General features: G+C 37.0%; 1 protein-coding gene across 1 annotated transcript in view; it reads right to left on the bottom strand.

Annotated features, from left to right (window-relative positions):
• The window catches only part of LOC131162166 (alcohol dehydrogenase-like 7), a 29681-nt gene extending 16700 nt beyond the window's left edge, over window positions 1–12981 (bottom strand). Inside the window, exons 1-4 of the mRNA XM_058118361.1 lie at window positions 12821–12981; window positions 12563–12699; window positions 12402–12448; window positions 297–622 (exon numbers count right to left, since the gene is read on the bottom strand). Of these exons, the coding sequence (XP_057974344.1) occupies window positions 297–622; window positions 12402–12448; window positions 12563–12699; window positions 12821–12872 (562 nt within the window). The 5' untranslated portion in view covers window positions 12873–12981. The remainder of the gene's footprint in view (window positions 1–296; window positions 623–12401; window positions 12449–12562; window positions 12700–12820) is intronic.

Genomic DNA, 12981 nt, shown 5'->3' with positions numbered 1-12981 from the left:
CAAAACTAAATTCATGCCTTTTAACTTTTAAGGGATATTACAAAGATTAGAATTTAGAACTTCTATATCAGAGGTGTCTAGTTCAAACTTGGGAAGGGCGGGATGAGTTACGAAATTGGAGATAGATTATCTCCTGTCCTATAATCGAAACTCAATGGACTTCTAATAGTCGGAAAAAAAAAATATATAGGAAAGAGTACATGGAAGATTGGTTACCTCCATGGTGTAACCCAATCTTGAATAAGAGAAAAAAAATAAAATAAAATAAAATAAAATAAAATAAAATAGTGTCTTACCGGTGGAGACGCCGCAGCTAAGCAGGCATGCCCTGTTCGGCGGGATTGTAGGGTGAATTTTGGTGACATTGGCGATGTCGACTACTGTGTACTCGCTGAAGCTGGAGACGAAAAAAAAATGGTACAACACTTCTCCATTCATGTCCCTGAATCTGCTACTCTCTTCCCTCGCCATCCATGGCGACACCTCGATGGATAGCTTTGAGCATAGGTTGCTCTTCTCCGACACACAGTCTTCGCATTCTCCGCAATCTGCTAAGAACGTTGGGATTACTACGTCTCCTTCCTCCACCTCTTCCACATTCTCCCCCACGCTCTCCACTACCCTGCATTAACTCCACATTTAACCTTGTAATATGTCATTTGAATTAAACTGAAAATGGACTATGTTGGTTCATATAATTTCAATAATCTAGAAAAGTAAATTGAATTACAACAGCAACAATAATAATTCTTAAGAAAAGCTAGGTCGTAAATTAATTGACTACACTTTTGTTAGGAAGACCTATTTAGTTAGCATGCTATTAAGAGTAGGGACAATTTGGTAAACAATAATAATAATAATAATAATAATATTAAACAAAAAGGGATTAGGATTGTGTCCCTAAGTGGGCGAAACAAAGAAAAGAAGAAAATGAGAGTTGATTGTAGCTTGATGAAAATGAAGACATATGGAAGAAGAAGATGTTGTAATATGTCACTCGAGTTAAGCTAGAAATAGATCATGTTGGTTCATATAGTTTTAAAAATCTGAAAAATTAAATTAAACAATAAAATAGAAATAGTTATAATATTTGTTTGAAAGAAAAGTGAGGTTGCAAATTAATCAACCATTTACGTGATTCTTAGTGCATCAACATCTGTTATATAGTTTTAGTCAACATTTGTAACAAGTAATTGGAGTTAACCAATGAGACATCCTTAATAATTCAATATACAATACCAAAATTGTTGTGATATGTGACTCATTTACTTAATGGGATGCATGTACAAGAAGAAGACATAGTGGAAGATCATAGTGCTGAGGAGGAGCAGGTAAACTATTGACGGTTTGGCAAGAACCATCGACAGTCTGGCACTAGAATTTGGATAATTTACATTCTGTGTAAAACCATCGATAGTTTAGCCCAAATCTGTTGGTTTGGTTCGGGAACCCAGCGCAGATTTTTGAATTTTGAAAGGATGACATTAAGTTGGTTGGGATTTGGAGGGAAACCTTCCAGGAAATTTATATATACATTGTTCTAGGTATATTTGTAATGTAAGAAGATCATTGTAAGTGTCTTTTGACACCAAGATAGTAAATTCTTGTCCCGATTGCTCTCATGGATGTAGGCATTGTTGAACCACGTAATTCCTTATGTTGTTTCTATTGCTTTCAGATATACTGCATGGTTGTGTTTTGTATTTGTTTTTCCATTGATTGTTGCATTGATATTACGTTTTGCAAATACAATTTATATAATAAACTAATATTCAAGCAATTCTTGTAACGGCTTCGGGTACTTCGTTGTGAAATTTGACATTGTCAAGTTTGATAGAACTGGGAACTACAATTTTTGGTCGAGAAGGGTGAAGGGTTTGCTTGTGCAGCAAGGGATGGTGAAAGTCTTGTATCGTGTTCAATCATAAGGCATGGGTGAGGCAAATTGGAAGGAATTGGAGACAAAGACGGTGGTTACTATTAGATTGTGTCATGCCGATGACGTGCTGTATCACAACATGGAAGAGGATTCTCTTTCTATTGTATGGAAAAAGCTTGAAAGCCGATATATGTCTAAATCTCTTACAAATAAACTTTTTCTTAAGCAAAGGTTATATTGAATTAAGATGGTAAAGGGTTCAAATTTGAACAAACACATCAATGCATTCAATCAAATCATAAGTGATTTAATGCAGTTTGATGTGAAATTTGAGGAATATGACAAAGTGCTGATGCTATCGTATTCTCTGCCAGCGTCTCACAACGTATAAGAACTTGGTTACGACTCTTACATGAGGTAAAGAGACCCTAAATTTGGAAGAGGTAACAAGCACATTGCTAGGCTTTCGTCAAAGAAAGAAAGTTAGTGACAAAATTTCACATAATGAAGGGCTTGTGGTGAATGGCAGTTATAAACGTGGGAGAAGAAAATTCAGAAATGGATAGAGTCAAAATAAATCCCGGTCTCAGTCCAAGAAGAAAAAGGATATCTGGTATTTTAAGTGCGATAAAAAAGGGCACATAAAATCGGAGTGTGTAGATTGGAAGAAAAAGAATGCTGAAAAGCAAGAAGGCACTTCAAAATCAGCAAATGTAGTTGAAGAATGAAATTCAAAATGTAATGTTGGTGACATACTTTTAGTTTCATAAAGTTTAGATTGCCTCGCGAACTCTTGGATCCTAGACTCGGTGTGTTCTTACCACATGACTTCAAACAAGGAGTGGTTCACCATTTACAGGTCAGTTATATCAAGTTCAATTCTTATGGGCAATGGTGTTTCATGTAAAATCATTGGAATAGGAGATGTACGAATTAAAATGTTTGATGGTACTATAAGAACTTTATGTGATGTACGATTTTCCTGCGAGTTGGCTTACTAAAGGGCTAAGCAACTCATATTTTTTTATAACTCCAATATTTACTCTCTCTTTTTTAGGGTTTTTGGAGACTCTCTCTCTTTACTCTCACTCTCTCATGGTTCTCTCTCTCCCGTAGGCTCACCTGGAGCCCATGCTTGGTCTCCAATCATCTTCCTCTCTTTTCTTGACTTGCTGGTTCATTTTCGGCGGCGGATCAAAAAGCTAGGGCTTTCCGTTTTTCAAACGGAATCGGTTTCTTTTTCAGGAATAGGTAAAGTTAAGTCAGATTTTTAATAAGTTTGAACCGATTAAACTGCTTTCTATATAAGTATACTATGATTTTAAATGTTGTTTCGAAAAGCGACCGTTCAAAAATGGATTTTTCAAATATAGGATATATGATACGATATTTTGAATAAAATGAACAAGGGAAAGCTTGCTTATAAACTAAATATACTATGAGGTACTGGTTGGTTATTTATGAATTATGTTTAAATATTGAAATCATGTGGCAGGTGAACAATTGGTATAGTTATTGTGTAACCACATTTGGGGTTGGGTATGGTTGTGAAAATACTGAATTGTTTATGAAACATACTAGAACTACCTTTGCAAAATATTGGAATTTGATATGATGGCCGGGGGTCGGGTTTTATTTAATGGCCGGGGGCTGGGTTTCATTTAACGGCCAAGGGATGGGTTTTATTAAATGGTAGATTCTATATGAAATGAGATTTATACTACAATGTTTATTATTTAAATTGCATGATATGATTTAAGAACCCTGAGGACTAGTAGTATTGTGAGCACGATACCGTTGCTAGGGACTTATATTGAGACCGTGGGTGCCCACATTGTACTGGGAGGCGTGGGGTGGTCTTCGCCGTTTATCCTGCGTAAGTATGAAGTACCTTTCTTGGGGAATCAGGCCAAGAAGTGGTAAGGCAATCGAACTTGCAACTTAGTTGTGGATGCCTGTAGACGTACTTGCGGATGGTTACTTTGACAGTGTCTAGGTTGATCCTTCAGGGCATAAGTCCAACTTTCGGGTCGCACAACCCGTATCATGGGGGAAATAAAGGTGTATTAGTCATAGGGAGTGTCTTTTACGCATATCTATTAATTTATGTAAATAGTGTTATTTTTTATTGAATTGGTTTATATTGAGGAAGCAAATGCATATTTTTCAACTGTAAAAGTGTGAGTATTTGTATGTGAATGAAAATGCATGAATGTTTATGGTGAATTAAATTAAACTCTCCACCTAAGGGTTTTCTGAGAAAGGCGAATACCCTGATAAGTATTAGTTGTAGCCATACCAGGTTGCATAACATATTAGAGAAGAGGGGAACTACATGTATGGGCATGTAATCTCCCCTATCCTTGGGAACTTTCGCTTATAAATAATTGTGTGTGTGTGAGAGTACGGTTTGAGGATGATTTTATAATTGTGGTTAATTAACAACTGATGATATTTTGTATACATTAAAACTCACATTGGCCACACATTGATATTAACTTAATCTGCCTTATTGAGAAGTGTCTCACCCCAATATACAAATCATTTTTTAAGACCATCTCGAGATCTTGTTTAGTGAACTTCGAGGTGGGGCGATAGCTAGTTTTAGTTTTTGTGAGTGTTTGTAAGAATTCTAATGTATTTACGTTATGTTTGAAGTCCTCGGATATGTAATACGGTCATATGAACTGAGTTAGTTTTCTTTCTTTTGGTTGGGATGTAATGTGGATATTGGGAGACTTCTATGTATGTTAGCAGTTTAGAACTATGGTAATGTATTTGGAGGATGTATCCTTTATTTCCATTGCTTTTATATGATGAATATGATATCAGGTACACAGACGTCACTAAAGTAGCACCCTACACCTTACGTGGCGGGTCGAGGCATTACAATGGTGATCAATAGAGATGTAGTTTCAATGTGAAAGTTATGGTGAAGTGTACTCAAGTTGATGATGAAGAGAAATAGGAGGTAGAAAACTGGAACAGAAATGAGCATGTTGTGCATGTGGAGTTAGAAACTTAGAGCAATGATCTTGGTCCTCCGATTACAGGGAGTTCTGGTTCGGGAAACCAGCAAGTTGATAGTGTTCCTATATAGAGATCTAGACGCGCTATCAGACCACTGCCTAGGTATGGATTTGATGATCTAGTATCTTATGCTTTCATTACTAGTTGCAAGGATCCGACTACTTTTCAAGAGGCAGTGCACAACCAGGAGTAAAGTAGGTGGATGGGTGCCGTGACTAAGGAAATGGAATTATTGCATAATAATCAGACTTAAGATTTTGTATAACTTCTAAATGGGAAGAGGGTGATAGGCTGCAAATGCGTATATAGGAAGAAGAAAGCAATTTCTGAAAGGAAGGAGAGAAATCAAGGCAAGGTTAGTGGAAAAGTAGTACTCACAGAAGAAGGGAGTAGATTATAATGAAATCTTCTCACCTGTGGTCTAAAACACTTCTAATAATGTAGTGTTGGGATTAGTAGCTCAACATGACCTACATTTGGAACAAATGGATGTGAACACATCATTTCTCCATGGTGACTTGGAAGAACATATCTATATGGTATAGCTAGAGGGATTCAGTCAACCCGAGCAAGAGCACTTAGTTTGTAAATTGAAGAAGCTTCTTTATAGGTTGAAACAGTCTCTGAAGCAATGGTACAAACGATTTGATTCCTATATGATCCGAATAGGCTACAAGAGGTGTAGAGACCCGAACCCATAAAATAAGGAGAAAAGGTAATTTTGGCAGGCTTCGTTGATGAAGCCAAGATTCTCGTCGATGAATGCCCTTATAAGGTTTGTCGGCGAAATTTAGAGCCTCAGCGATGAAGAGATCTCGACCGATAGGGAAAAAAATATTAGACTAGGGTTCGTTGACGAAGGAAGAGGTTTGTCAACGAAGAGCCTTCTGTGGCTCGTCGACGAAGGCACCATTCGTCGACAAATTTGACCGAAGAGATCTCGACCGATCGGGAAAAAAAATATTAGACTAGGGTTCGTTGACGAAGGAAGATGTTTGTCAACAAAGAGCCTTCTGTGGCTCATCGACGAAGGCACCATTCATCGACAAATTTGACCGGGTTAAGGGGTCTATAAATATCATTTTTCAATGTTTAGGGGTTAAGAAACCCAAAACTCTCTCTCTCTCTCTAGAACCCGTGAACTCTCTCTCTCTCTCTCTCTCTCTCTCTCTCTCTCTCTCTCTCTCTCTCTCTCTTTCTCTCTCTTTCTCTTCAATCCTTCGGCGTTCGTCGCCTGTTTCGATGATTGGAGGTTACCACGTGGATCAGGGGAAAAACCTCTACGATTGTAGCATATCAAATCTTCGTTTTAAGGATTTTTGGGTTTCATCCCAAAATCAAGGTAAGGGTCTAAGTTTGTTTTTGGTTCTGTAGTAAATAGGATTGTGTTGAAGTATCGTTCTTTGGTTTTTAGGTTTTGAGAACTTGGTTCATTGTTTTGGAGCTGTGTAGTTCATGTTTCAGTGTTCAGGGAAAGGTGAGGGGATTTATTTACATCAGTATTTTTTTTAGAAAACTAAACCACTAGAAAGTTAGCTTATGCTTATATGCACGTATTGTCTGCTTATTTTCAAAGTTTCACTGGGTCAAAATGTCGATTTTATGATTTTATGGTTTTGGAAAAAATGAGGGTTTTGGCGTATGATCTCCAAACTTTTCAAAACTTCTTTATTTGCATTAAACTTAACGTAGGAGATGCTTGAACCCCTCGTTTTCTGTTTCAATGTTACTTTTTGATTTATATACTATATATAACGGATTTTTGACCAAATGAGTGTGACATATGATATGAAATGGAATATGTGAATCTGGTTAAATACGTATATGAACTATGGGAATTGAAGTTCTATTTTGCTATCTCAAAATGTGGAAAACAGGTGCGGATTATATACCGAGCTTTGTATGTGAAAAGGATCAAACTGAGAGTGTGTGTGCCAGTTTATACCACAGTATGAATGAATGAGTTTGTGAAAATATTGGAACTATACATGTGATTTATGAATTGGAAACAAGTTAATTTGTCTTGTTGTAAATTTTATATATGATATTGGGACTGTAGCTTGTTACTATGAAAGCCTTAAAAAGCTTAAATATCAGAAAGCCTTAAAAGGCTTTATATTGTGAGCGCAGTACTATAATCTGGATACAATGCAAGCACACATCTGATTTTCAGTGTGGGTATCAAGATAGTCAGCTGGGTAGGTGTGGCCACTAGTGGATTAATGGACCAGGTGGATTCGGTCGGACTATAGTAACCATAATGACTGACAGTGTCTATGCGAGGTAGGGCTTGTTCAGGGATTTATGATCGCACAACCCGTGCCAAGGGGTAATGTTGGCATTATTTTTTAAGTTTCAAAGTTGGACGGTGTTCTAAATATGCATATACATGATTTAAAAACTAAAATGGGTAAAGTCATATGTTTGAGTATCGGGAGGAGGGATTGTATAGTGTATGAGCCTGTACCCTACCATAACCTCGGGAACTCTCGCTTGTTATGATGCTAAACTATCCATTGCTGGAATTATATATTTATCTCCTATATTACAGGATTGAGAATGCTTTAAATATGTAACTTCTTTCTACCTGTTTAAATACATGTTGTCACACATTGATGTAATAAAAACCTTCCACCTTATTGAGAAGTGTCTTACCCTAATATACAACCTTTGTTTCAGGTCCTACAGGGCACATGTCTTAGTTGCTAGAGGGACTTGGAGCTTAGTCTTGTGTGTAGTTTACGTAAGTGTTTTGTATATGTAATAGACTTAGTTCAGAATGTCTTTTTGGAGATTGTAAGAACATGTTATATTTTAAGTACAATCGTATATATGCAAGGATATAGTTAGAAACTCTGGTTTGTCTACTAGATTCAGTATGAATGTTTATATTTTCCATCGTGCATGAGATTACAGTTTAGTATGAAACACCCGTATGTCCCTTTTAGGACGGGTTGTATATGTATGTTTATCAGAGATAGGTGCGTTATACAGATTAGCACTCTGGGGCCGTACAAAGGGCCGGGGCGTTACAGGAGGTGTGAGTATGATTGTTGTGTGTATGTGAAAGATCTTGATGATGGTTCTCTCATTTTTATTTTTTTTTTAACGCTGATAACATGCTAATAGCTGCGAAGAACAAAACTGAGGTTAATTAGTTGAAGATTCTGTTGTATAAGGAGTTTGACGAGTTTGACATGAAGGATCTTGGCACAGCCAAGAAGATACTTTGGATAGAGATTCACCGGGACAAAACTATAGGGAGGTTGTGGTTATCTCAGGGTAGTTATGTGGAGAAGGTGTTGAAAAGGTTCAACATGATTGATGCTGCACTGGTATGTACACCTTTAACAAATCACTTTAAATAGTTTACCGCTGAATGGTCAAGGACATATGATGAAATTCAGGATATATCAAAGGTCCCTTATGCAGAGATCCAAATAATTTTAGATAATAAATAATAAAGAAAAAAAAGAGAAAATGATTTTTCAAAAAGGGGACTCAGTAGGGCCTTGTTGACAAACGTAGAGTGCTCGTCAACGAGCAGCCTTCTTGGGCTCGTTGACAAGGACTCGTGTCTCGTTGACGAGAACTTACCGAGAGAGGTTTAGTAGAGCCTGAATTTCGTCGACGAGGGTTACAATTTTGTCGAAGAAATCCCTTTATGGACTCATCGATGAGGTGACGTGTCTCGTTGATGAATCCGCACCTTATAAATAAGCTGCGCTTGGGATCCAGTGAGAAAATTTCATGCAAAATCTCTCTCTCCTTCTCTCTCTCTCTCTCTCTCTCTCTCTCTCTCTCTCTCTCTCTCTCTCGTCCCTCTCACCTTCTCTCTAGAGGTTCGACTTCGTTAAAGCCTAGATCGACGATCGGAAAGTACCACGCTACTCCTGGGAAGATTCTTTTCAAATTTGTTGGAGTAGTTCGTTGGTTAGAGCAACTTGGGTACCATGCTAAAATCAAGGTAAGTAAGAGATTTAGGGGTATTATGAGTTGTTTGGAGTATTTGAAATATAGGTAGTATTATACTGAAATTGTTGTGGGAAATGAGGTGATTAATTTGGTAAAAATATGATTTTTAGGCTTTTGAGTTGGGAATGTTGATGAGCGTCAAATTGGGTGTTGTTGTGAGCATCTCAGTAAATTAGGTAAGGGGAATAAATCATAGCAGACATTTTTGTGAAATATTGGGTGAATTATATGTGAAACGAATTATAGTATTTTCCCTAAAATTATTATGATATGATTAACAAATGAAATCTGTTGGCATATGATTATATGAAAATGATGAAATGTTAATTGTGATTTTTGGATAATAAGGAAAGGGGATAAAGAATTTATAGAAATGATTTTTGTGAAAATAGTGATAGTATGAAATGCTGATATTTGTGAATATAGATAAATGTGGAAATATGTGAAATATGGAAAGGGTTTTATGAAATGGGGAAAATATGAAATATTGATATGTGTATATTGGAAATGATAAAACATGTGATGTGTAATATATTTTCATATATATATGCATATTATTATGAAAGGAAATTGGTATTGAAATACTTAGAATTTATCGGAAGACAAATGTGAACATTGCAACTAACAACTACAGTGAATGTTGAATTTGGAAATGCTGATATGAGAAAAGTGAAATAGTGGAAAAGAAAACCTTGATGGAATGGATTTGTAAACCCCAAAGATGGGTTATGATATCGAGAACGGTACCGATGCTAGCGGGTGAAAAGTGTAACCACACAGACTCGCGAAGTGTGTGGCGAGGCAATATGAATAGGCAAAGAAGGGTTGTATATTGCCCCTTGGATTCCGGACCAGGGTATTTGGTAGGCCATTCGTTACTACAGACATGTATATGATATTATTTGATCTAATCGGGTCGGCCAACAGCGGTTAGATCCAGCCTTCGGGCCGCACAACCATAACCATGGCGGGAAGCACGGCGTGCAGAAAAATCCTCAATGTAGCAATGAGTTACATACATGGCAATATGGGTTATCGAGGATACTCATGTGTTAGATATGGAAATGGAAATGGAAAATGGAATAGAAATGGAAATGAGAAATGAAATTGCGTGAGTTAATAAATAATTAAAGCGAATTAAAACACACCGCCTAAGGGCTTACTAAGTAAGGTGAGTGCTTTGATAAGTATCAATTGTAACTAAATCCAAGTAAATCAAGCTAAGCTGCAAATGATTTTAGGGTAGAGGGAAGCTGGTTGTATAGGCGGATAAGTTTCCTTATTCTTAGGTGCTTGGCAGGTAATCTTGGATTATGAATGAATGAGTTTGGAAATAGAGATAAAAGCTTATAAAAGCTTGTATTGTATATCTATATGATTATGGTTATGAAAATGTTATATTTTCTTAAAAAATATTATCACTGATATGTTATATGCTATGAAACAATGAATCTCATATTGCCACACATTGTAAATAATTTATTCCGTTTTACTGAGATGTATCTTACCCAATCGTTTAAATATTTTAGGAAACCGAGATCGAGTTAGTGATAGAACTCCCAGATAGAGTGGAGCTGGTACCCTAACCTATAGGGTGAGTGTGTAACTAGGGATGGATGATTCCTCTAGAGTTTTGTTATTTTGGGGATGTATGTTGATGTATAAATTTCTGGTTAGTTGACACTCTGGTATGTGTATTCACTGTGATGTATATATATAAATATTTTGTGACTTCCATTGATAGGAATATTGGTATGACCGTTTTACCCGGTACCCACTGCGGGTTAGGTCGTGTTTAAATGGTATCAGGGTAGTGACATGGCTAATATGTTATGTATGTTAATATGCGGAAAAAAAAATTTGGTATGAAAAATCGGGGCATCACACCTTATGCTAGTGCTGTGGGCAGTTTAATATATGTCATGGAGTGTACAAGACCAGACTTGGCAAATGGGGTAAGTGTGGTGAGTAAGTTTTTCTCAAACCCGGGTAGACAACATTGGAAAGCCGTAAAATAGATTTTCAGATACTTACAGGGTACTTCTAACTATGGTACCATGTTTGTCAAGCGACATGATAGTCCATTAATTGTGAGGTTTGTTGATGCTGATTATGAAGGTGATATGGATGATAGAAGGTCTATAATATGTTATGTATTCACCCTTGTGGGAGGACCTATTTGTTGGAGGTTCATGGCACAATCCCTGGTGGTATTGTTTACTACTGAGTCCAAATATATGACAGTTGTCGAAGTTGTAAAGAAAGTGTTATAGCTTATTGGTTTAGTCAAGGAGCTGGGTGTACAGCAAAACGAAGTTGTGTTGTGTTGTGTTGTGATAGTCAAAGTGTCATCTACTTAGGGAAGAATCAAGAGTATTATGCTAGAACCAAACATATTGATGTAAGGTTCCACAAGATCCGGGAATTGATTTCTTCAAGTGAACATGTACTTGAGAAAGTTCATACATCTGAAAACGCATAAATATCTTGACAAAGTAGGTTACCACTAAAAAGTTCAAGCATTGCTTTAACTTGCTTCATGTTTCCAAGTACTAGTAGGGAGACGGTCCCCAAACTAATGTCCTAAAGTCAAAATGGATTAGGAGGCTATGTTTTTGAGCTCTCCTAGGGGGCGTATACCCGCCAAGGTGGAGATTGTTGTGATATGTGACTCATATACTTAATGGGATGCATGTACAAGAAGAAAACATAGTGGAAAATCATAGTGCTGAGGAGCAGCAGGTAAACCGTCGACGCTTTGGCTAGGATTGTCGACGTTTTGGTACCAGAATTCAGACAATTTACATTCTATCTCAAATTGTTGACGATTTGGCTTGGGAATCCAACGCAAATTTTTGAATTTTGAAAGGAGGACGTTAAGTTGGTTGAGGTTTGAGGGGAAACCCTCCAAGAACTTTATATATACACTATTTTGAGTGTATTTGTAATGTAAGAAAATCAATGTGAGTGTCTTTGGTCACCAAGATAGTAAATTTCTCTGCCGATTGCTCCCGTAGATGTAGACATTACTAAACCACGTAATTCCTTATATTGTTCTTTTGCTTTTAGATATACTGTGTTGTTGTGTTATATATTTATTTTTTCATTGATTGCTATATAGATATTCCGTTATGCAAATATAATTTATATAACAAAATTCAAGAGGCAAAAATATTGTAATCCATCTATTGAGACATCCTTAATAATTCCATATCCAATACCAAAATATAATCTTAAATATAGATGAGATCAGATGACACAGAATCTAAAATGCCTGATTTTTTTAATTTTTTTTTTTTTTTTTGCAGAAATTGTTCTTCAGAATCTACAGTTACATTTTTTTTTTTTAAACAGCCAGAAAGCAAATTAGAGTAAAACATTAAGTTGAAAGTTCTAATGTCAACGGGAAAGGAAGTCGCTCTAATGAGATCTAGTCTCCCCCGACCAGATCCACAGTCGGCAGGAGAAAAAAATGATAATGAGGAGTGGAAGGAAGGATTAAAGAATTTGAAATTACCCAACAGCTTCGTGGCCGAAAATTCTCGGAAAATAACCCGGAGGATCCTGCAAATGTCATAAATGGATTGAATGATTCAGTAATTAATCACATATTGTATAATAATGAATGGAGGGATTCAGAGTGTGAAACAATAGAAGAAAATTGAAAGAGTGCATTACTTTCATTTTCCAAAAAGTGACGTCGCTGTGACATAGAGATGTGCAGATAATTCGAATCCGAACTTCGTGAGGCATCGGCGGCGCCACCTCCACCTCTTCAATCACCAGAGGCTCCCCTGCTCTCCGGCACACGGCGGCTGCAAATTATTTTGCGCGTTAAGAAACAGTTAAGAGAAAACAGAACATCGATCCGGAGAGAAATCCAAAAAACAGAGCATGTTTGAAAAACAAACAGATTCGGACTTCGATTACTCTCACCCCTGCATCGTATTGGCTTGGCCTCTGTTTTCCGGTACACTTGCTTCTCCATGGCCTCTCTCTCTCTCTCTCTCTCTTCTGTGAAGTTGGCGAAGGAGACGATGCTGTGGGGTAGTTGAAAATGTGAAGCATGGAGGAATCAAACCAAATCTTAAAGCATC

This window comes from Malania oleifera, chromosome 8 (genome assembly GCF_029873635.1).
Source record: "Malania oleifera isolate guangnan ecotype guangnan chromosome 8, ASM2987363v1, whole genome shotgun sequence".
NCBI lineage: Eukaryota > Viridiplantae > Streptophyta > Magnoliopsida > Santalales > Ximeniaceae > Malania > Malania oleifera.
This window is presented reverse-complemented; position numbering and strand designations above follow the sequence as displayed.